Raw genomic sequence first — 22710 nt, 5'->3', positions numbered from 1 at the left:
AAATTGGAAAAAGAGTTTTCCTAAAAAATTCTTACAATACACATCTGGGTCACACAATTAAGGGCAGATGGTTGAAAGAGCAAGCCCCAGCTTCTAGAAATAAAGGCTCTATTTCTATTCAGTAAGAACTTAGTTCTCAACTAAGAATAATTGCCTGCATTTCTGTAAAGTGATTTAGTCTCTAGGTTTAACATGCCTAGAATTGGCTACAAATGCAGTGGAACTCTGAGACTTCGGCAACAATCAAATGAACTTACAATCTCTGAATAATCCTGACAACATGTGTGGCTTCCTGCCACTCCTGTTAATCTATTTGATTTTACTAGAACTTGGAAGGTTAAGTGTCCTAAAGTTTTTACAAATACTTTTCAAGGTAAGTGGCTCTCCTGCTAGGTACTTTTCCTACTGGTGAAGGCTAACAAGCACCTCTATTCTTCCTTATATCCTCATCCCAACAACAACAAAACACAATGGTCTTCTCCATATGTCCCTATTTCATAACTGTTATGTTGACTTTGATATGCGGATTTCACATTAACTTCAGAAGTTTGCAAGTAAACTATGCATATTCTAGACTGGCTTCAATTATAACTGTTTGCTTGAACTTACACCTATCACACACAGAAGCCATGCCCTCTAATACCTTAAAGGTAGAGTCTACTTTCACTTCCCTTTCTCCTCCCCAGCTCACCAGGCTGCACTTCCACACTTCTGGGCCTGAGGCATTCAAGGGATGGAGGTATTTTTAGGAATGTGTGCCAAAGAGAAGCTTAGCTTGTTCTCTGGTAATTTTCTAACCCCTCGAAGACTTACCGGGATTTTCCTGAGATCTTCATTGCTTGTCGGATTCATATGAAAACTAAGTAAAAAAACATATACATAAACAAATGTTAAGTACATCTAGACCATATGGGAGGAAGCACAAGAACAGAAAATTCTTAACCAACCTTACTCTGTAAGTGAAATTTAATCCAAGATATACAGAAAAATAAAACAATATTTACAAAAGATTTAAAACATTATAATTTTAAACTCTGTAGGAAACCCTTCAGTTATAATTAAAATTGAAGAATTGCACAACTAAATATGTAGTTTGTAAACATCTTTAAACAGGGATTTAACTCGGCAAGATACTTTATAATAGGGTGTTTTTAAAAAATGTATTATTCATTTTATGTGTGTGTGTGTGTGTGTGTGTATATATATATATATATATATATATATATATATTCACCCCAGGCCTTTAGATATGAAAGTGGACAAGTAACTTTAGATTTGAAAAAATGACAGAATAAAAGAGTTAACACTATTTGCTTTAAATACTAGCAGTAAAGGAAAAACACACTTGACTTTCAAACATTATCCTATCAACCATTTCTGTCATTCACATGGTTTCTAAGTACATAGCTTTCAAAATTTAAATGTCGAAGCAGACCAAAACAAAACAGATTTCTTCCATGTGGAGAAGAAGAAAACATCACAGCTTAATGCCTAAACCATTCTCTTCTTTGAAACATGTCCATTAGGAAGGGGACTACTACCCAGGAGAAGCTCAACTTCAAAGCCATTTGATGAGTAAATATTTCATCGGTGCTCTTCAAGTTGAATCTTTACCCAGCACTTAAGAGTATTAGCCTTAGAACTGCTATAAATGCTATAAAGCATTACTGTCTTAAAAAACTATTACACACACGACTTAACTGTAAGATACATATTTTATTCTTTATTATACATATTTCTATATCTTATTATCTGTATACTATCAGCAAAATAACTAGGGTTAAGATTTTAGAAACTCAATTTAAAAAATCTTATAATTGTGTGACAGAACATACAGATACTGAATATCCTGTGTGGACCACATTTATAATCACAAGTACACATCATGTCCTTAGCTGCAAAATCTACAAGACATATGTGCACCTACAAGCACATTATGAGAATTTCCCCCGTGGCCACTTGTTATGACTACGGTTTGTAGTACTGGCTTCCAAGAACTGGCCACTGACCTTTTCTAGGTAGAGCTTCTGTGGAAGGTAGTGATTCCATATGGCTGAGGAACCCCGTAAATGAATGAAATACATAATATATTAGATGCCTACAAGACACCACTGAGAGGAGTATGTGGCTGCCACATTTTCCTGTTTCTGTATCTCACTATCCTCATGGTAATCTGCACAGTCATGGACCAGGCTGACAAGACCTGAAGAATCTGATAAAAGGGTGGCTGAAAAAATTCCAAAAAGACATGAGTGGTCCCCTCTGGCTCCAGTGCCCTGGTGGCACTGCTGACACGTGACTCTTGTGGTCTCCATGTTTCAACCCCAGGTAGCAGAATAAAGGGGTCAGTGGAACTAATCTCTCCTCACCCCTTTATCTCACAGCATGTCTTCTGTAGAGCCAAGAAACACATTATGTTCCATCCCTCTCCGTCTGACCAAGGTGTTCTGAAGGGCAAGGATTTACACTGAGATCTGACAACAGTACACTAAGGTATCCAGGAATGCCGAGGGTCCTGCAGCCAGGTGATGTGAATTCTGCTTCTGGCATGTACTTGCTGCAGGACCTCAAGTAAGTTACTTCACTTTGTGTCTGTAAAAATGGCAAAAGGATGGCAAGAGTATCTAACCATGTGAGACTGCTATGAAGATCAAATGAGTGAATCTGTTTTAAGTTAGACACTGTTTAAAAAAACACTTAACCAAAATCAACTCAACTTCATACTTGTCATATCTTTTCCAACATTTTAAAAATGAGGGAGCAAAGTTACAGAGAGGTTCAGTTAGGGTCCTTCCCCTGGTAACTAGTGGAGCTGAGTGGCGCTGGTATCTGTCCTCTCTTTCTCAATGACACACAGCCCTATACCTGCTGTCTACAGATAGATCTAATGGGCCACACGGTTTATCAGCCCACATCTCTGCATCCTAAGGCAGAGTAGCACTCACACCATGCAGTTTGACAACGTAATTCTTCAACTACAAACCAAGAAAAGCAATATTCTCTCATAGCAATTAAAGCAAGGGAGGCCTATATTTCATGGAAAAGGTAGGATTTGAGAAGGGCAGATCTGGGGACAATGAGACACCTTCACAGGCCACTGGCGACTGGAATGCCAGCAACAGGGGGCTAGGTTACAGGTCGTGAGATCAAACACAAGGAGCACACACCTGATCCATGGAGCAACAGGCAAATTTTTTGACAAGGCTTTCTCTCATGTTTAATATGACAAATGGTTCATGCGTGGGACATAGCCACCCATTTCATCCTTGAGAATGAATACTAGCATCTACTCAGGATCTCAGAAAATCACCAAACAAGACGTCATTAAAGAAAAACTATGCTATTATATAGACATATATGATATATAACACTACTCAAAGCTTCTAAGGAATAGGATTTAGAGCAAAGATTGTATCAAAATCACAAAGCTAAGCTTTTAGTTTTTGTAGTGAGTTTCAGTGTTTACTGAAACTTAATGACCATTACAAATGTCTGAAGATTCTTAAGAACTCTCCTGTCTGCCAGGCCACAGTTGGAGTTGGGGAAGGGAGCACAAGGCAGCGAGCCGAGCCCCAGCCCCTCCCTCCCGAGGCACTCTAAGTGAGGCTCTCACATCACGTATTGTCTGAAATGCAAAGGCTGAGCCCTCCCTCATGGTCTGCTTTATGTGCACACACTGACGTGTCAAACACATGACCAACTCAGTCATTCATGGCTGCCTTTTTTCATCTGTCTTACAGGAGAAAAAAAGAGTTAACTGAACTGGATTGAATTAGCTTGGTGAAAAAATAAAATGTCTCTATTTATTGAAGTGTGGCACCAATTTGTGATATCTTTCTCTTTGGACTGCTGTCCTCATGTCAGACAAGATATCGAATAATACAGTCTGACTGCTCAACTGAGCTGCTGACAGGTTAAAGAAAATGGTGCTTTTAATCGGCTACAAAATAAAATTCGACATGTTCACACTGAAAAAAAAAATACAGAAATTGAAACTCTAGAATTTAAGAAATTTAAGTTTTTAAAAAGTGGAGAAGTTTGGAGGAGATAAGATTTTAAAGTAACTTTTAAACTTGAAAAAAAATGTTGAAAAACTACTTTAAGCTGATAAAATGCATTGATCCTTATAGGCAAAAACGTCAGTATTTTTAATTTGTTGATGTTGGCAAATTTTAAAACAATTTTTCCACATAAATTTGAATTCTAATATTTGAAATATTAAGCTATTAATTTTTAAAATATTACTAGTATCTTTTATAGTTTCTCATTAGGTTATCTCAAAATTAGAGTAAATAAAGAATTTAAATTGTCCTTTAGTCTGTAGTATGAACTAACATACAAAGGCCAGAAAAACAGAGTTTATAAAGTGAGGAATGTGACTGTCACAGCACCGCAAGGACAAGTGGCACTGGTTAAAATGACCTTTTTCTTTTTTTAGACAGGTATACATGCTTTCAGAAGAAGAAAGCTGAAGGAAAGGAGACTATTCATAATGAAAAGCACACACACAAAAAAATAACCCATAAGAATGAAGGTCTATATTACTGCTGGCTAACACTGCTTCTAGGTGACAATGGGAGCTGTTCCACCTCCTGCCTCCAGGGCATTAGCTCTTCCAAGGAGGTCGATGACACACTTCAATCTCTTTACAAGCCCTTCAACAAGGAGTATGATTAGAGCATTCCTGAACCCCCAATCTCTCCCCTTCCATTACTGTGGAAAATAAAGCAAAGTCCACTTTGAGCTACTGCTTGACCAAGTTTTTATCTGTGTGAATCCAAATTACTTGCAAGCTAAAGGGGTGCCCCCTGACAGAAAGGAGGGAGAAAGGAAGTGGGGGAGTAACATTCTTTAACACTGGTCAATTCTTAACTTTGCACAGGAAATAAAGAGAACTTTAAGGCATCAAAGGAGAATTCTGGACAGTAATTATTTTCAAAGGACAGCATCCTACTGATCTTGATGTTCAACTGAGAGTGGGGTCTACAAGGGGCTTGCTTTCAATGACAAACACCAGTGGGAGAAGGTACAAGACCAGGATGATCTGAAAAGAGAAGAAAATCTCCCATTTACAGCTCAGCTCATCAAGACTTCATCTACAATGAAGAATAATGACACTATTATTTAACAGCAGTCCCAGGAACTGGGATTTTTTTTTTTTTTTTTTTTTTTTTTTTTTGGCCAGTCCTGGGCCTTGGACTCAGGGCCTGAGCACTGTCCCTGGCTTCTTCCCGCTCAAGGCTAGCACTCTGCCACTTGAGCCACAGCGCTGCTTCTGGCCGTTTTCTGTATATGTGGTGCTGGGGAATCAAACCTAGGGCCTCGTGTATCCGAGGCAGGCACTCTTGCCACTAGGCTATATCCCCAGCCCAGGAACTGGGATTTTTAACTCAATCCCTGTAAGAATATGAAGCCAGTGGTTTAATTCCCATTCTTGGGTGAAATGGGCACAGAGGAGACGCCCACTCATAGCAACACAGCTATCAAGTAGCAGTCAAGGTAGCACAGAGAAAGATAGCACAACTCCACAGTCCAGCGTCTTCAGCAACTATTTTCATTCCCTAAGAGGCTCTCAAATGTGCAGTCCTAATTGTGAACTCCCTAGCTGGCTTTAAAGAGTCCAGTGCTGTTTCTGGATTCTTCCAACCAGATATGATTTAGAAGTCTTACACTTCATCTTAAAGACAAGGAATGATGATGGCTGATGCGCATGACTGAAGTAACTATGACTGTAATTGCCCATTTTTTTTTTCATTTTCCCTGACCGTGCTATTCCATTCTGCCCCTCCTTGAACCACAAGCCAATAAGCTCTATTCAGGCTAGAAATAGGCTAGGCGAAAAACCCGACCTGAGCACCAAGCACCACCTCCTCAGGCCCTCCTTGCTGGGCCACACCTCTACTTACAGGCCGGACTACCACAGCAGCTGTTCCCTGCACCTCAGGGGGGTAGCGCCTTCTAACACTGCTGGCCCTGTTATTATACTGTCCTTGCCTTCATGTCCCTGACGCACACTAAACTTTCTTCAACCATCGATTTTGAGTGTTGGTTGTTTCCTGCTGTGACTCAGCTGACACAGGAACACACACACACACACACAGCCACAAACTACTCACTTAATCAACTAAATTGACAAGAGGATAAATGTTTGCTCTTTTTATTAGAAAGAAAGTAGGATGGATGGATGGATAAGAGAGAAAAACAATGTCATAATTACTGATGTGAATTATCCCGCATTTCCCCCTTCAATTTCTAGCTTATGCTCCATCATTATTTATTTAAACAATACTTTTTCTTCTCAAAATATACAGTCTTCTCGTTTGTAAACAGTAATTTACCATTAGCCCCAAGAAAACTTCCCAGTCTTCCCTTATAAACATTTTTCACACTCACAAAGCCACAGTACTCTAAGCTCAAAATTATTTTCAATTTAGTATATTTCAAAGATTCACTGTTTTCACAGTTTGAAAGTAGTATAACTGAAGTGACCAGCTTGGATAATACATCATCAGATTTCTACTGTTTTACAAGTGAAAACATATTTCCACAAACAGGTTCTGTGAGTATGCCTCTAAAGGAACAGCATTCAGTAAGGAAGGCTAGAGTAACTCCCTACACAGTCTCATCAACAGTCAAGATCTCTCTTCCTATGCGACCTTTCTCATTGCCAGTGTCTCCCAAGGACACTCAATTTAATCTCCCCTCCCACCAGAGCATCTGCATAGCCCATTTCCTCTGGTGCACTCCAGCACCTTTACCTTGCCAATCTCAAAGCCATCCCAAGTGCCCTGCCTCAGTGGATCTTGAATATATCTATCCCCCAACAGCAACACTCATTGTGTTTAGATGAGGGCAATCATCTCACTCTCCTCAACCTCTCAGCTCCATTTTACCCAATGATTGTTCCTCTTTTTGAGACTTTTTGTTTTCTGGCAGCCTATACTTTCCCCCAACTTTATCAATTCTTCCTCTCCCTTTCCACCTTCCTCTTTTTACTTGATTGGGTATTTCTTGGGGCTGTTTTCACATCTTTCTGTGCTCACATTGATGTCTTCATTTTCTCTCACCATTTCACCTGCCCCCACACTACATGGATGGACGAGTACAAGATTTCTCAATCACCATCTTTTTATCCCTTATAACACCATGCCCTCACCAAGTGTTTGGCAACAGCCTCAGATGAGGAATCTTACAGTCCTCAAACCAGTCACTGTGTGGTCTGGTAGATCGCCTCTGTCTGCTTATTCTATACTTCCTTAGCACACTACCAGTCTCCTGAACATTCCCTGGGAGAATGGAGGCACCCTGCACCCTGGCCTTCAGCATGCCTGCCTCAATAGCCCCTCATCTGCACTGCTAGTTTTCTGGTCATAAAATCCAATACCTGCTGCCTTGAGGACATTCCACCTGGTAACACTTTGCCTACCTCTTCCTTGCTCAATCTAGCCTAGCTATGGCTGACTGGTATTCTGAAGCTCAAGTCAAGCCTTGCTGACTCAACTGTCAAAAGCTTCCTGGTCTCAAAAAAAAAAAGGGCTGGGAATATGGCCTAGTGGCAAGAGTGCTTGCCTCCTACACATGAAGCTCTCAGTTCAATTCCCCAGCACCACATATATGGAAAACGGCCAGAGGGGGCGCTGTGGCTCAGGTGGCAGAGTGCTAGCCTTGAGCAGGAAGAAGCCAGGGACAGTGCTCAGGCCCTGAGTCCAAGGCTCAGGACTGGCCAAAAAAAAAAAAAAAAAAAAAATCTAGATCAAAAGCTTCCTGGTCTCAAACTTCTTTGAGATTACCCCCCTTAACCTACACTTCACAGCCCATTGGCTTTATCCAAGTTATCTCTTCAGACCTATGGCCTACCTAATTTTTTTTTTTAATTTCAGAGAATTAAGATTAGAAAAGGGTTAAAAGAAACAATAATGAAACTGTTTTGAAGGACAAAGTGTAATTTAAATATAAGCTTCTCTATATCCATCTTCACCACCAGAGCTTTTCATCTGTTACCGAAAGCCTCTTGAAGGCAGGAGCCACATGCAGCTCATTAGTCCTTCAGTCCTTGCCTCTGACACTATGTCTACCCCATGGCGGATAGCTGAGAAATGGACACAGAGCAACTTAGTACCCAGAATTTAATAAAAATTTACAAAAACCAGGATAATAGATGAGTAAATCCATGGCAGGCTTATACTTGTTCCACTAACCAGACAGAATGCCCTAGAAGAAACCATCTTCTTCAATAACAAAGATAATTCGTAACTTAAATGGGAGTTATGTCAAAGGAATATTCTGCGGTACTAAGATGGGGAGAATTATTCCAATATTTTCCATTTCCAATGAGAAGTGAAACAAGTCTTCAAACTGGTGGACTGTCAATAAAATCAATTCAACTAGACTCAGCACTAATCAGGTCTTCCAAGTTAACAGCACAATACAGATCAACCAGAGATTATTGTGGTAAGTCCTAAAAACAGTTCTTTTCATATTTATTATCCATATAGGTTACAGGTTAATGTTTTTGAAATATCCTCTAACTCCTAATAACAATGCAATATAGTAAACAAACAAATGATAATAAAACAATCCTTTCTAAAGCCCTAAAACAAAATATCCAAAGAAACTTCACCAACAAACACAATGTTTAGCACTTTTTAATTACATTTATTATTTATTCCACAGGCAAGCTGGGCTGAACATACAAAGTGAAAGAATTCAGGACCAGGTTGAACTACTGACAGCCCACAGTAAAATACTACATTCTTTCTCCTGGGACTGGGCACATACACTAAACACTCAGATGACAAAACAGAATACATGAGTGACTCTGGGGATTAAGAGTAATTTACTTATTAATATTCTCACAGGATAGCTTTGTGAGATCTCAGAGGCAAGGCAATTAAAAACTGTGGTCAGTGACATTGAAGATCATGGGCAGCTAATTCAGACCCTTGTAACTTTTCTATAATGAATGGTAGCATGTTGCTAGAAAGGACCTAAAACTCAGGACCTACGGACAGATGAAATAAAGGTCTGTGTCAACAGGAATATTTAATCGAGTTGTCAGGCACTAATGGCTCATACTTGGAATTCTAGTTACTCAGGAGACTGAGATCTAAAGGATAAAGACCAACCTAAGCAGAAAAGCCTGTGAGACTCTATCTCCAAATTAACCATCAAAAACCATGCTTAGAGGTATGGCTCAAATGGCAAAGCACAAGCTAATAAACAAGCAAGTGGATCAAGCTGAGGCTCCCAGTTCAAACCTCATACTGAAAAAAAAAAAAACACGAGAGAGAACACATTTAATACTATTTTCTCATATTAAAAAAATGGTAATTATTTCAAAGACTATTTACCAATTTTCAAATGTAAGCTCAAACTCTAACTGAATGTCAGTGGAATATTTTTTTTAAACTCCTTTAATATTGAGAGCCAAAAGGATCCTAAATTCCATTTAGAGCTAAGCTTCTCAAGCTTTTTTTCCTTTCTGGTACCTCTCAGTGATAAGAAATCCATGAACATGTACACAACTTCTTTGAAGTTTTGCAGTGCAACGCATCTCTTGATTTAAAAGCAATTTTTTGTTTGCCATTTGGAGAAACTGTGTTTTGTTCATTCTATTATTCTGAGGCGATGCTGGCTTACCACTGTCACATATCCACTAGCAATTGTCTTGGAGGAAGTAGAGAACCAAGTCCCCTTTATTTTAGAAACAAAACAGTGAAAGTGGGAGGATTGATGAGAACAAGAACCAGTACAGTCCCATATGCCTCTGAGATCAAAGCCTACCTACCAGCTTTGACCTGGCTGTTCCTCTAGGTAGTGGGGACAAGCTGGGAAGAGGTGACTCAAGGCATCCTTGTGGATCCTAGGCTAGAGGGCCCACACCACCTTTGGTGAGAGTACCCCAAGTTGTCTAGCAGTGTCTGAAACAGTCAAGCCTAGGGGAGAAGCCATGGTACCTTCTGATCCTCAGGGAGGCCTCAGCTGTTCAAGAACAACTTGCAGTGAAGGCCCTTGCCCCACAGTCTCTGTGAGGCCTACAAAGACAAGCATCCACAGCATTCATATTTCTTGGGGCCCTCCCTCGTGTGACATGAGCTTCAGGCTCCTACACCTACTTTGTGGAAGTAAAGCTGGCTGGGAAGGCTGGGTAAGCAGTCACATGTTTGTCTCAGTGAGTGGGTAAAGGTATAAAAATGTATTCCTGTTGTAGAAAAATAAACTTTACAGGACCCTCCAAGCACAGATAAATAATCTTGGTGGTGAGCATTCAATTGACTCTACATCTCTCAGCTTTTCTTAAGTGTTTCTTCATGTAAAACACAGGCCTCTCTTGCAAATTTAATACACTTTGAGAGCTACAAATTTCTTTTGTGTAATAATTTTCACATTGTCCAGACCCCGTAGGTTTGGTAAGTAAAATTCATTGGAGTCCTGCTTGTGTAAAATCACCTTTAGAAATTCCACCTCAGCTATACCATTCTTTGAGGTCATGCAACTTTCCCTATTCAGACACTGCTAACAGTGTCACTGTTTGCTAAGTTTCCTAAAACAGTAACTCATCACATCACTCATGTGCTGATGACTCCTCATACTTTCTAGAGACCTATGTGCAGGTTTGCTATTGAAATATTTCAAGTTCCTAAGAATGTGGTCCTGTCTCCTCTAACCTTCAACAGTTTTTGACAGGCTGTTCTGTGAGAGCCTTAAGACACTCCGCTCCCCTTTATAACAATTCTGCCTCTCACTTTTCATGCCTATCCTTCAAGATTCTGCTAATTCCACCTTTTCCATTATGACTACACTGCCCAATTCCATCTACCTAAACTCCTATAATTTGAGACAGAGTGTGGCTATGCAGTCAGGCTTGCTTTAGACTCATTATCCTTCTGCTTCAGCCTCCTGGTGCTGAAATTACATGTAATTTTTTACTCCAATAGAACTTACCAACTTTATGACCCATTAGGACAATTACTACATATTTTGTACCTACTTGCCTATGGTCATAAAGACAGAAGCTGCCTCATGCAGCCTTTGTATCGTAGCAGCAACAATTGTTATAAGGTAAAGAAAAGCAACATGTAATCAGGTAAAGGTAAAATTTCCACCTTTAGTACCACATTGAAAACAACCATTTTTACTCTATAATCCTCCTTCTATATAGTATTCTGGGATCCAAAGATAGCAGGCCCATGAGATGACATAGAAACATTCTACCCATTTCTGTAAGTGTAAAGGATATCACTGCATAAAATAACTTGATGACAATACAAACAAGCATATTTAACATTCAAATTTTAGGTAAATGTTTTTTTACTAAGAAATATCTGCTTCTTAATGAAGACAAAATGACAAAAACAGAGTGATATAGTTACTATCACTCCAGGCCTATTGAAAAGCCTGGAGTCCAGAAACTACTTGAGCAAGTCTGATATTCTTGTTGAAAAGAAGAGACTCAGCTCCTGGTCAGAGGGGATCTACCAGGGGCAGCCTTGAATTTCTTAAGGCAGGCAAGCTTTTCCCAAAGGAGACCCCCAAGTGATGTGTTCACTAAGCCTCCTCTATCTCTCTTCCTATGAATGTCTGAACTGCTTTCTTGAACAAATCCTCACTTAAAATGTTTTTAAGTTGAGAAGAATTCCATCTGACCTACTTCAAGCAACTTTCCCATGTTACGGAGCAGTAAGATCACACCAAGAGTTTGGATTCAAACACACCACGTGTCAAACACACACCACATGATGCACACGGTGCATTACATTATTTAGATTGTACACAAGGCTCTTATTCCCATTTTACAGTTAAAAAGCTGAGGCTCTGAAAGGTTAACATCACCCTATTGCTATTCAACACTCAAACCTAGACCTGACTCCAAAATCTCAACTGCCTGCAGAATAGTCTACTTGAGTATGTATATAGTTTCATGTTACACGGTAATACCTCTCATTGAAGAAGTGAATCAAATAGATTTCTGAATCCAAACTTATATTGTGTTCTGTACAATTTCCATTTTTAATGATTTCAGGCAATTAATTTCTATGAAGATGAAAAATCTGTATGAAACACATTGTATGCCTCTGATAAACAAAATATGTGATTAACTTGAACACCCATTCCCACACCAGGCTCCACAACAAAGAGTTCATTATACTCAACACCAAGCTGCTGCAGGGCACCCGCTAATTGGCTCTTCAGTAACCTACAGTACAGGAGCACACCTACCTCCTCAGGAACCTTCCAGGCAGGGAATAACAGACTTTAGTGTCCTAGCTCGAACTAGAAAAGTGGAATTACTGAGTTGTCAGTAAAGAGGTAATGATATATTAGTACGTATACTATTTATAAAAATAGTCCTTCAAAATCTACCTAATAGCTCTTGTCATTCTGTGCTTGTTTTTTTGAAACAGGATCTCACTAAGTTACCCAGGCTGCCTTGAACTCCCGGTCCTCCTGTCTCAAACTCCTGAATGGTAGGATTAGAAGTTCGAAACTTCCTGAGTATAGGGATTACCAGTGATTATAGATGTGTGTCACTACATAACATTTTAAATGAGCCCTGCTTATTATTAAAATGGATGTGTCTATAATTCATTTCCCAACTTATAAAATCATGTTCAACAGTCAAGCTCAAGCTCAAAGTCTTCTTTACAAGTATTTTCCCAATTTCCAGTAGAATGAACTGCTCCTTTCCCTACCTTCCGACATCAGACTCCATGTTCAAAATACACTATTCTATGTGGACCATAGCCCATTTCCTAACCCCAGAAATCTCTAAATCATACCTCCAAGCCCTATTCTCTGCCCTGGTGGAGTTTTAAACATGATTGTTCAGACATAAAGAAAAACTGGCAGTTGAAATTGTTTTGCTCTAAGAGAGCCAATCTGATTCAAGTAATTGCTATTTAAATGGTATTAGTATTTTTATCAGAAATATCACTAAGCTTAAAATCAGCACATACATAAACCTTATATTTAATATATAAGAAATATTTACATTTTACTTATAATTGTGTAGTAACAATGGACTCAATACAACATACCCAAGAGAAATAATTCATCTTTAAGGCTCAAGAACACAAATATTAAATGTTTGGATCTTAATATTCTTGAGAGATTCATTAAAGGCATGTAAGGAAAATTGTTTCATTACTGAATTAATAAATACTTTATGTGTCTATAAGCTGTTCTACATACCCTGGGTATAAGGTAACTAACTACCACCATAAACTACATAGACATAAACACTACCTGTACCTCAAAACATAAAGCTTTATTAAGATGAAAAATGTTCACAGGTGATGTGGTCATGGTGACCCAACTAGCAATGTTCTAATCACATGAACTCTACGAGGCCTAGGGAAGTCATGTGCACAGCAGAGTGCCCAAATCCAAAAATGCAGTTAAGTGAAAAACTACCTGAAAGAGTTCAAGAGGGGCAAGGTTTAGAAAGCCCGCACCACTGGAGAAACATGTGAGGTAATTACAAGAGGAAGACATCTTAAATGCACAAACTCACAAGCAGTTACTGAATTGTGCATTCTTGTGTTCAAAGAAGCCAAAGTTCATTAGTGCTGAAAAACAAACTTTCAAGTATCGTATTTTCATACTAATATGCTAGTCTCAACTCAAAGCACATTATTCCAATTTTCTAAAACCAATGTAAAATAAACACAATACCTCATGAAGGAAAAAAAAATTTAAAACCTCTCCACCAATACTAAAATTCCAAATCTGATTCAAATACAATAGTCTGACATTGTACTAAATAGTTTTTTTAAGGCAACATATTTCATCAAGCTGAAGCTATATATATTCTAAATTGTTTCTTCTCCCTTACCAATCCTCCATCTCTCCACTCACCCCAAAACAGAATAGTGGGAAAGGCCTATTTCTTTTAGCCCAGAAATAGCTCTCAAAGTTGTTCCTTTCTTTCCTTCCTCACTGCCAAATGGACAGCTAGCAACTCACCTCAACAATCACAATGACTTCCTTGCCTAAGTCCTTATCCTCCCCACAGTATCCTTACAAGGTCTCCATGCTAGCTGAGGGCCTAGCTAAGACTTTAATCAGACCACAATCCAATTTATCAATGCTCTCGGCTCCCTAAGAGCTACAATTTATATACCTTTTTCTATAAGCTCAAACAAAATGATTATAATCTTAGTAATCTAATTATTTTGCATAAAATACTCAAAAAATGAAGATATCACTTATCAGAGTTGAAATTCAGAAAACAAAATCATCCTGAGATACTAGTAGAACAAGGCTAAATCCTGGGGGATTCCCAAGGGCCTTCTTGATCTTTAGAGAATAACACTTACTTGTGACCTGTAGAGTTTTAACATTTTAAAAGTAAATGCTTCCTGAATATGGGAGCCTGCTGCACCAAAACTAAAGATTGAAAAACACCCCAGCCATATCAGTTACCAAGAAATAACTAGATACAGTATTTTCAAATGGGAGTATCAACTCTCAGACTTGAAAGAACCATTGGTTCCTGACTAGAGCAATCAGCTTGCAGGTTCAGACCCAACTGGACCAGGGCAATCTGCTCTTTGGCCTGGATTTTGGAGAATTTAAAGCCAACAGCAGAGCAAGGTTAATCTAGTATAGGAAATTTTAGCTAACAGGCCACAGTAAACAATTAGTGATATAAATTATTTGGGCATCATACAATTCTTAATGCATTTTCCTCAAAATAGTTTATTAATGGCAATTAGCAAAGATTAATCCACATTAACAAGCACAATTGCTTCTTAGTTTTATAAAGAAATAGCTCTCTCAAACTTTACCTTAAACCAAAAAAGCATGCATAAAAATTTATAAAAATTACCACGCTGGGGTCACTAGAATATAATCTTAATACTTTCTATCAGAAACCTCTAGTGGACTTACTCACTCTACCTCCTATCTGATCATATCATAACAATCTCTCCTCTTTAACTATTGGACTTGCTATGTGTTATCCAGTGTCCAGTGCCTAAGAGCTCGTTAATTACCTAAACTATATCTCCATAGGTCTTGTTAATTACCCGTCTCCTGTCTCATAGGACCTTGTTAATAACTTGTACAGTCTCTCTAAAGAGGTCCTAACAACACATTAAAATTAAAGATGCTTTTCTTTTAGCACCTGTCAAGTGCTGTAAATTGAGAAATTTTCACATCAGTTTATTAGCCTACAGTAGTTTTTGTGCGTTTTTGACTTGTTTTCTTCTATCTCACATAATTTCTCTGTATCTCAATCTCTAGGATCAGGGGGAAAAAAAACAACTTAGCAAAGTTTGTCTTTTTTGTTACAAAGCACGTGTGTGTGTGTGTGTGTGTGTGTGTGTGTGTGTGTATGTTTTCAATTTCCAGGACTAAAAATATCAATTTGCATTAGTGAGTTAGGAAAAGGAAAGCATGGCTGGTATCTGCAAATTAACCCACTGGGAGATGCCCCAATTAATGAGACCTATATAATGAGTATTAGGATGACAAAGGGTAAAAAAGTTTCCAGTAGACTCTGGGGAGCAGAACCCAGAAGTTCCAGTGGTGTTACAGGAACTAATCACATCATGCATTTCATGTTCCCCATCACTGTTACGTGGAAACACTCTGAAAATCTCTGTGCACTAATAGATTAAAGGCTCTAGAAGTCATCTCAAAAGTTTGTGTTTTCAGTTCCTAAATGAGTCTGGAAAGACTTATGGGCCACCATGAATAATGTGGCAAACTGTCGTAAGATAAACGTGGATAGAAAGTAAATAGTGCTACTAAAATAAATAATGTTCATGGAAAGATTGACAAGAGCAAAGGCTGACCTTTAATTCACAAAAAATAAAAAGTTTATAAGGGACATTGTAAAAATCGGTTTGAAAGTTATGAACAGAAGTTTTCCTTAAGGACCACTTGTTTACTATACTTTTCCAGATAAAAATATAACCTTACATTAAGAAGTCCATTTTTCTGGACATATTATACAACTTTCTAACAATGGCTTACATGTTAGTAAGTATAGGGTGAGATCTTTGAAAATTAGAAACACACATATACTTTCTGGACACCTATTCTTGTAGTTTATATTGCACAATACAGTACATGATCAGTTATGGGGAAAACAAAAAAGGGAGGAAGGACATGAGGTGGGCTGAGCTGTTATTAGTAATGACTACAAGGTATTTATCTTAAGACACTGTTTCTGTTCTTTCCTGAATTAAATGTAGGGCCTGGTCCTGGAAGAAAGGCTAACAGAGGACTAAACTGTCCATTCGAATAGAGATTAAAGTCAAAACCCCTGATTTCATCATCAAAAAGAACCTACCCGGGTTTAGGAAATAGGCAATATTGTTCAGATCAGCAAGTTTCCAGCCTCACTAAGCACCCACTAGTGGGGAGTTTTTTAAATGGTGATTTTCCTTTCAAGGCCTAGTTTCCAAAGATACTAATTCATGTGAGGTAAGGTCCAACAAACTAGTTTTAAAACTCTCCAGGAACCCATAATGATCTGCACTAAGGAACACATTGATCTAGGCTAAGTGCCCTGAGGATGAAAATTCACCACAACCATCACAAAGCTCATACAGCTCAGGGGAAAGGCTATAAGAACCAGATACAACACATGCCATGTAGCAGATACATTTTCTCTATCAGCAGAAACCCAAAGAGAAATACTGATTTATTACTAAAGAAGCATTGCAGGTTTTAGCATAAAAGCTAGACAGACTCATGACACTGAATCAAAGTAAGAGTGTATCCCTCAATGAGCCCAGGGAGGGAGATGGCACAGCTTATAAGGCCCTTATGAACAGATTGGTGCACTAAGGAAATCAGCTTAACTCAGGACAGTGGTGAGGAACAGCACTAACAGACTAAAGGTGAAAGAAAGAAATAGCCTAAAAATGCCAAGCCCTGAAATTATGGAAGAAGAGTCTGGATTTGGTGTTCATTGACATTTCTGACCTAGGCTTTTAAAAACAAAGCAGAAAGTACTGTGGCCCATGCAACCTGCTTAGTAGGATAAATAATAGTAAACACTATAATGAATGCAAAACCCTCAGCAACCGAGTGTTTGAGGATCTCTGCTTCAGACAAGGTCCAACTGGTTGGTCCCCGTCCAGGGCTCTTCCCGTGCATTCAGGGACTGAGGGTGCTCCTTTCTTACAGCTCTGCCCTTTTCAAAACACCCCTCCATCCAGCTAGTGGTGGGAGCAGCATGCCATTTCTAGAAAAGGCCAAAGAATAAGAATGTGGTGGTGATCCCATAGAGTCTATGTTTCTTTGGGTTTGACTCACTTCACTTAGTGTGATTTTTTTCCAAGTCTTTCATTTCCTTACAAATGGGGCAATGTCATTCTTTCTGATGGAAGCATAGAATTCCATTGTGTATATGTACCACAAATTCTTGAGGCGAACCAATGCAACAGCAATAGTTACAAGACAATATACTGTAAACCAATTGTACAACTCAGGGGGGTGAGGGAGGGAATTGGGGAAGGGGAAGGTGGGAAAAAATGAGGGTGGAGGTAACAAGTTTGATAAAAAGAAATGTACTCACTGCCTTATGTACTAAAACCCCTCTGTACATCACTTTGACAATAAATAAATAAATAAATAATAAAAAAAAGAATGTGGTGGTGATACATGCCTGTTAATATCTATAATCCCAGAGCTGGAGAGGATGAGGCAGAAGGATCCAAATGGAGTCCACCCTGGGCTATACAGACACTGTACCCCCAGGGTATTTGTTCTTTTCAAAGATGGGATACAGCCAGGCATGGCAGTACACATTTGTAATCTCAGGACTCAGGAGGTTGAGGTCGGAGGCTATTGAGCTCAGTACAGCCTAGGCTACACAGCAAGTTCTATGACACCCTGGGTTACAAGGACATACAGTTGAGACCTAATCTCGAAAACAAGAATAACCACAAAACTGACTCGGTGAACACACCTAACACTACCCATTTCCAATTCTCAATTTATAACTTGTTAAGCATTTAAAGTGGTAGGACAAGCACCCAGTATATTTGTTTTTAGAAAACAATTGTCTGTTGGCCACTGTGGTTATATACCTGTCATCCCAGATATGCTGGGAAGTAACAAATAGGAAGATTGTGGTCCAACAGCATGCCTGGACAAGAAAAAAGACCCTATCTCAAAAATAGCAAGTAGAAAAAGTGGCTGGAGATGTGCTTTAGCAACAGAACACTGGCCTAGAGAGAGTAAGGCTGAGTTTGTTAAAACCAATGTCTTTAAAACTTACAAAAAATTACTTCATAACTTTCAGTTAAAATTTATTTTATTACAACAGGATAAATTATAGAGAAATGAAAGAGAGAACATTTTCTGCTCCCCAAATAGGAAATGGGAGTTAAAAGATTCAAAAAGCCTTTTTATGGAGAAAAATATTGTGCTGATTTAAAAAAAATTATGCTTTCCAAGTTGAGGGGGAAAAAAACATAATAAGCAAGTTCTTAAGTTGGTTAACAAATGATGAAGTTAAAAATTGAGGCTGATGATGCTAGTCTGTGATTTTTGTCAATCAAAAGCAGAAATAGTATCAATTTTTAAATACAAAACTCAATTCCAATAATAAACTGACATTTTCCTGAAAATTAGAATAACTCCACCTGTACTTCACGTGCCTACGCAGATGCCAAACCACTGACTCAGCAGACAACTGAGCTGGTGTCTACAGCACACACACCACTGTGCTCTAAGCCCAGTTCTGCTTCCTTCAGCACACAGCTAAACCCTACTTCTCAACTGGTTGTAGGTGTGGTTGGGACTTGACTGGGCTCTGGACATTAGCACATGTGAAGTACTGCAAACCCCTGCCAGACCTATAAGAGGTCCTACCTCTGAGGCCATTTCTCACAAGAAGGAAGAAGCCTGGTTCCTCAGAGACTGCAAGGAGCTGAAATACAGCAGCCATGCCTCCCATTCCACAATGCAGTCAGTTTTTACTGTGATAAATCACTGATATCTGGAGTTAACTGTACAGCAGAAAATCGACCCTAAATGCCCTGCTCTTACCAACTTCAGCTATGTGCTACTTACGTTATTAAATTTTAATTTTTAATTAATTCTTTAAAAACTTCCATTTTTCTCACAAACCCAGGAGCTGGCATATGCTGGACAAGCACTCTGACCTAATATCCCAACTTTTAAATTTTTAGTGATTTAACTTATTCGTTTTCAATGGGACACTCAGAAGAGATGACGTATGTAAGAAAACCCCTCAGCTCAGCAAACTACTTGCTCACCCTCAGAGTCGGAAAGGCTTCCAAGAAGCTGGGATACGTTAAGAGAAAGGACACTGTGAATTAATAATTTTGGGAAGTGTTTCAAAGAGCAACACACTTTGTCGAAGGAACCCAACGTAAAGCCTAATTTCCTCTATCAGTTTTGCACAAGGCTCTGGGAACTATTCCAAAAACAGAAGCAACGTAGATTCTGTGATTTCCAACATGATTTCTTCAGGTTATTATTTTTTTATTTTTTTTTTTGGCCAGTCCTGGGGCTTGGACTCAGGGCCTGAGCACTGTCCCTGGCTTCTTTTTGCTCAAGGCTAGCACTCTGCCACCTGAGCCACAGTGCCACTTCTGGCCGTTTTCTGTATATGTGGTGCTGGGGAATTGAACCCAGGGCCTCATGTATATGAGGCAGGCACTCTTGCCACTAGGCCATATCCCCAGCCCCTTCAGGTTATTTTTGCGTACATAAAAATAAAAAAACCTCACAACTTTTAAGAGGAAAAAAAAAAAGAACACTTAAAATTTGTAAAGTTTGGAGCACAAAGAGTGAGTTTCAGTTTTCATCACAGATCATGCACTTGAGTCAATAACACAGTGGCTATGTTCCTGCAATTAAGATGAGCCAGTTCATTTACCAAACCTAATTCCTGTTCAATAGTGACTTATTTTACCCTCAACCTTTTGTTCAGTATTTCCACAAACACTGGTCACAAGCGTCCAGGAGACTCTGAAAGCACATCTACTAAGCACAAATGGAAAAATAATTTATAACATGTGTCTGAGTAATGTTGAGTTTATGGCTTCAAAAGTATATTTGGTTTGGAGGCTAATGTGAGAAATACAAAATGCCCCACATACCTGGCAAAGATACAGGGAGGAAAACAAGATAGGAGACCCTATATGTAAAGACAATACTCATCTTGACGATATCCTCCCAAACCCCACCCAGGCAAACCCACTTGCTGGAACTGTGGGCAGTACTCTTTTCCATGTGCCTAGCTGCACTCAATTCTGCCTTTTTACACTATTAATTAGAATAACTTCACTGCACATGTTTTATATTTGCAACAAAGATGGCTTATGACTTAAAAAGAGTAACTTCCCAGGAATTTACAAGTTCTGTCCTCATATCTGGCACCTCATAAATATGAATAAGAGAGAGTCTTAACACTAAAAACAAAATTATTTTTACACATTTGCAATCAAGTTGTATGTCTATCAAGAAACCACTCTAATTTTGATAGAAATGGCATTAGTAGTACTGAAGTAACTCTAGACAAAGACTAAATCTACCAATGGCCATATGCACTTTTAAAGCCCAGGGCAATCCACATATGCAACTCAAGTAGAGGGCATTTAAAGATTTGAGGGCACATATGTATATATGCATACTTATATATATGTGTATGTATATGTATTATGTATGTATACATATATGTATATATCAGTGTGTAGTTTTACAACACTTTTCCTATTTTTTCTCATTTTCTTGCTTTTTGTTGACTCTGAAATTAACTAAATTACATAATCTCTGAGTTATCTTAGATAGATGTTTTCAACAATCTGCAAAAGAAAGTAAAGGGCAAAAGAAGGCAATGTGTTTCTATTTACTCCCATAATTTAGGACTTAACCAAAGTATGTGAAGTACACTCTGTGAAATACCAATATATTTCAGAACAGAATATCAAAACTTATGAGCTCTTCTATAAAATAGATACCATATGATACAATTTATTTCTTTGCTGTATAGTCCATAAACAATACTGAATGATGCTTGCTAAAGTCGTGGCAAGTACCCATTTATTAATTAAAGAATTGTACACTTCCTTTCAAACATTTTAAATGCATTCTTAACACATCATAGAAGATATACGAGAGATGGACAAGCAAATCCTAAAAAAGTGACTGACAATACTACATTTTCTGCTCATAAAATGACATGATAACACATAAAACATAACCCTGTTCAAGTATCCATTACTTAAAATGCTTGCGATACAAAGGTCTCGGGTTCAAGTTTTCTACATTTTAGAATATTTGCATGAGCTTCACCTGCTGAGTGCCAATGCTAAAGCTTGAACTCAGGGCCTGGGTGGCTGTTGCTGTCCCTTACCTTCTTTGCTTAAAGCTGACGCTATGCCACTTGAACCATAGCTCCACTTCCTGCTTGGTGATTTATTGGAGATAAAGAGTCTCATGGACTTTTCTGCCTGGGTGAGCTTTGAACTGCGATTCTCAGATTTCAGTTTCCTAAGTAGCTAGATTACAGGCAGGAGCCACTTGCACCCTGCTGAAATATTAATACTTTAGCCAATATTTCTTATGGGAAAGCATTTCAGACCTTTGGATTAAAGATGTTCAACTTACAGCAATCAGCTTTTACAGATTCTCTACCTGGGGATGGCTTTTATAATATATACTTCATGTACTAGTTGTCCTCACTGAATCCTACAGATTAGGTATTATTTTGTTTGTTTCAAAGATAAGCTTTACAGAGGTCAAAGCACTGTCAAGCCAAGATTCGTATACAGGTTTGTACCTATACTTTATGACTGGAAGAAAACTTTCCATTATATGGCAAACAGTCAACGATGCTCTCCTACTATAATAATGTAAGACTTCATTAAATTCATCTTAATTTTTGCTTAAGACTTGCTTTGTATTTGGTTGGTACCCAGGTTTGAACTCAGAGACTCATGTCAGTTTGACTTTGTTACACCGTAGACTCCACCGCTTCAACCATATCTCTAGCTGCTTGTTAATTTTGGAAATGGGAATGTCACAGATTTTTCTGCCAAGGCTGGCTTGAAACTACAATCCTCTGATCTCAGCCTCCTGAGTAGCTAGGATGACAGGTGTAAGCCAACAGCACCTAGCTTTAGACTTTTTTAAATCAGCTCTCTTCCACCATTCACTTCTATAAAATCTGTTACTGGTCTCTTTCCTTTTCTCTCTTACTCTCTCTTGCTCTTTTTCTCTTCTTTCCCCTCTGTTTCCCCATGCCTCCTCTATCTTGTGTGGGCTGGCAGTTTGCTCTCCCTTCAATAAACTCTTCTCTGCCTGAACCATGTGGCAGGTTTCCTTTCCTGCGAACCTTACAAAAACTATGCACCAATTTTAGTGAGGTATACATAAAAGGAATAATTCTATGAAGTTCTGGCCTCTATTTAAAAAACTAACTCATTTAAATGTGCTAGTGATTTAAAAAAATGTCATTGTACTTAAATGTGTATAGTTCCAACTTTTACTCAGAATTAAGCATCTGTATATACATAATTTAAGAATTTAACCTTTATCTTGTTTCCTTGACTATATTATCATATAGATCCCTTCAGTGTATTTACTGTACAAGGGTTAGTGAATTCCAATAAGCATACTTAAAACTGTTCCTCATCAGCCATTTAAAAAGGACAATTAACATCTATTATGAAACCATTAGTACTTAAGAAGTTAGTACTTGCTAAAGAATAGCCAGCC

The 22710-nt window shown here is 38.6% G+C and overlaps 1 protein-coding gene across 3 annotated transcripts in view; it reads right to left on the bottom strand.

The window, feature by feature from the left end:
* The window catches only part of Rab11fip2 (RAB11 family interacting protein 2), a 37587-nt gene that overhangs the window by 7333 nt on the left and 7544 nt on the right, over nt 1-22710 (bottom strand). For 2 of the 3 annotated variants that reach the window (XM_048338155.1, XM_048338156.1), the window contains exon 4: nt 814-859. In XM_048338155.1, the coding sequence (XP_048194112.1) occupies nt 814-859 (46 nt within the window). Of the gene's footprint in view, nt 1-813; nt 860-9956; nt 10035-22710 lie in introns of those variants that run through there. The other variant, XM_048338157.1, reaches the window with a different exon arrangement.

The sequence above is a fragment of the Perognathus longimembris genome, chromosome 2 (assembly GCF_023159225.1).
Source record: "Perognathus longimembris pacificus isolate PPM17 chromosome 2, ASM2315922v1, whole genome shotgun sequence".
In the NCBI taxonomy this organism is placed as follows: Eukaryota; Metazoa; Chordata; class Mammalia; order Rodentia; family Heteromyidae; genus Perognathus; species Perognathus longimembris.
The sequence above is the reverse complement of the archived record's forward strand: the minus strand, read 5'-3'. Positions and strand labels throughout refer to the sequence as shown.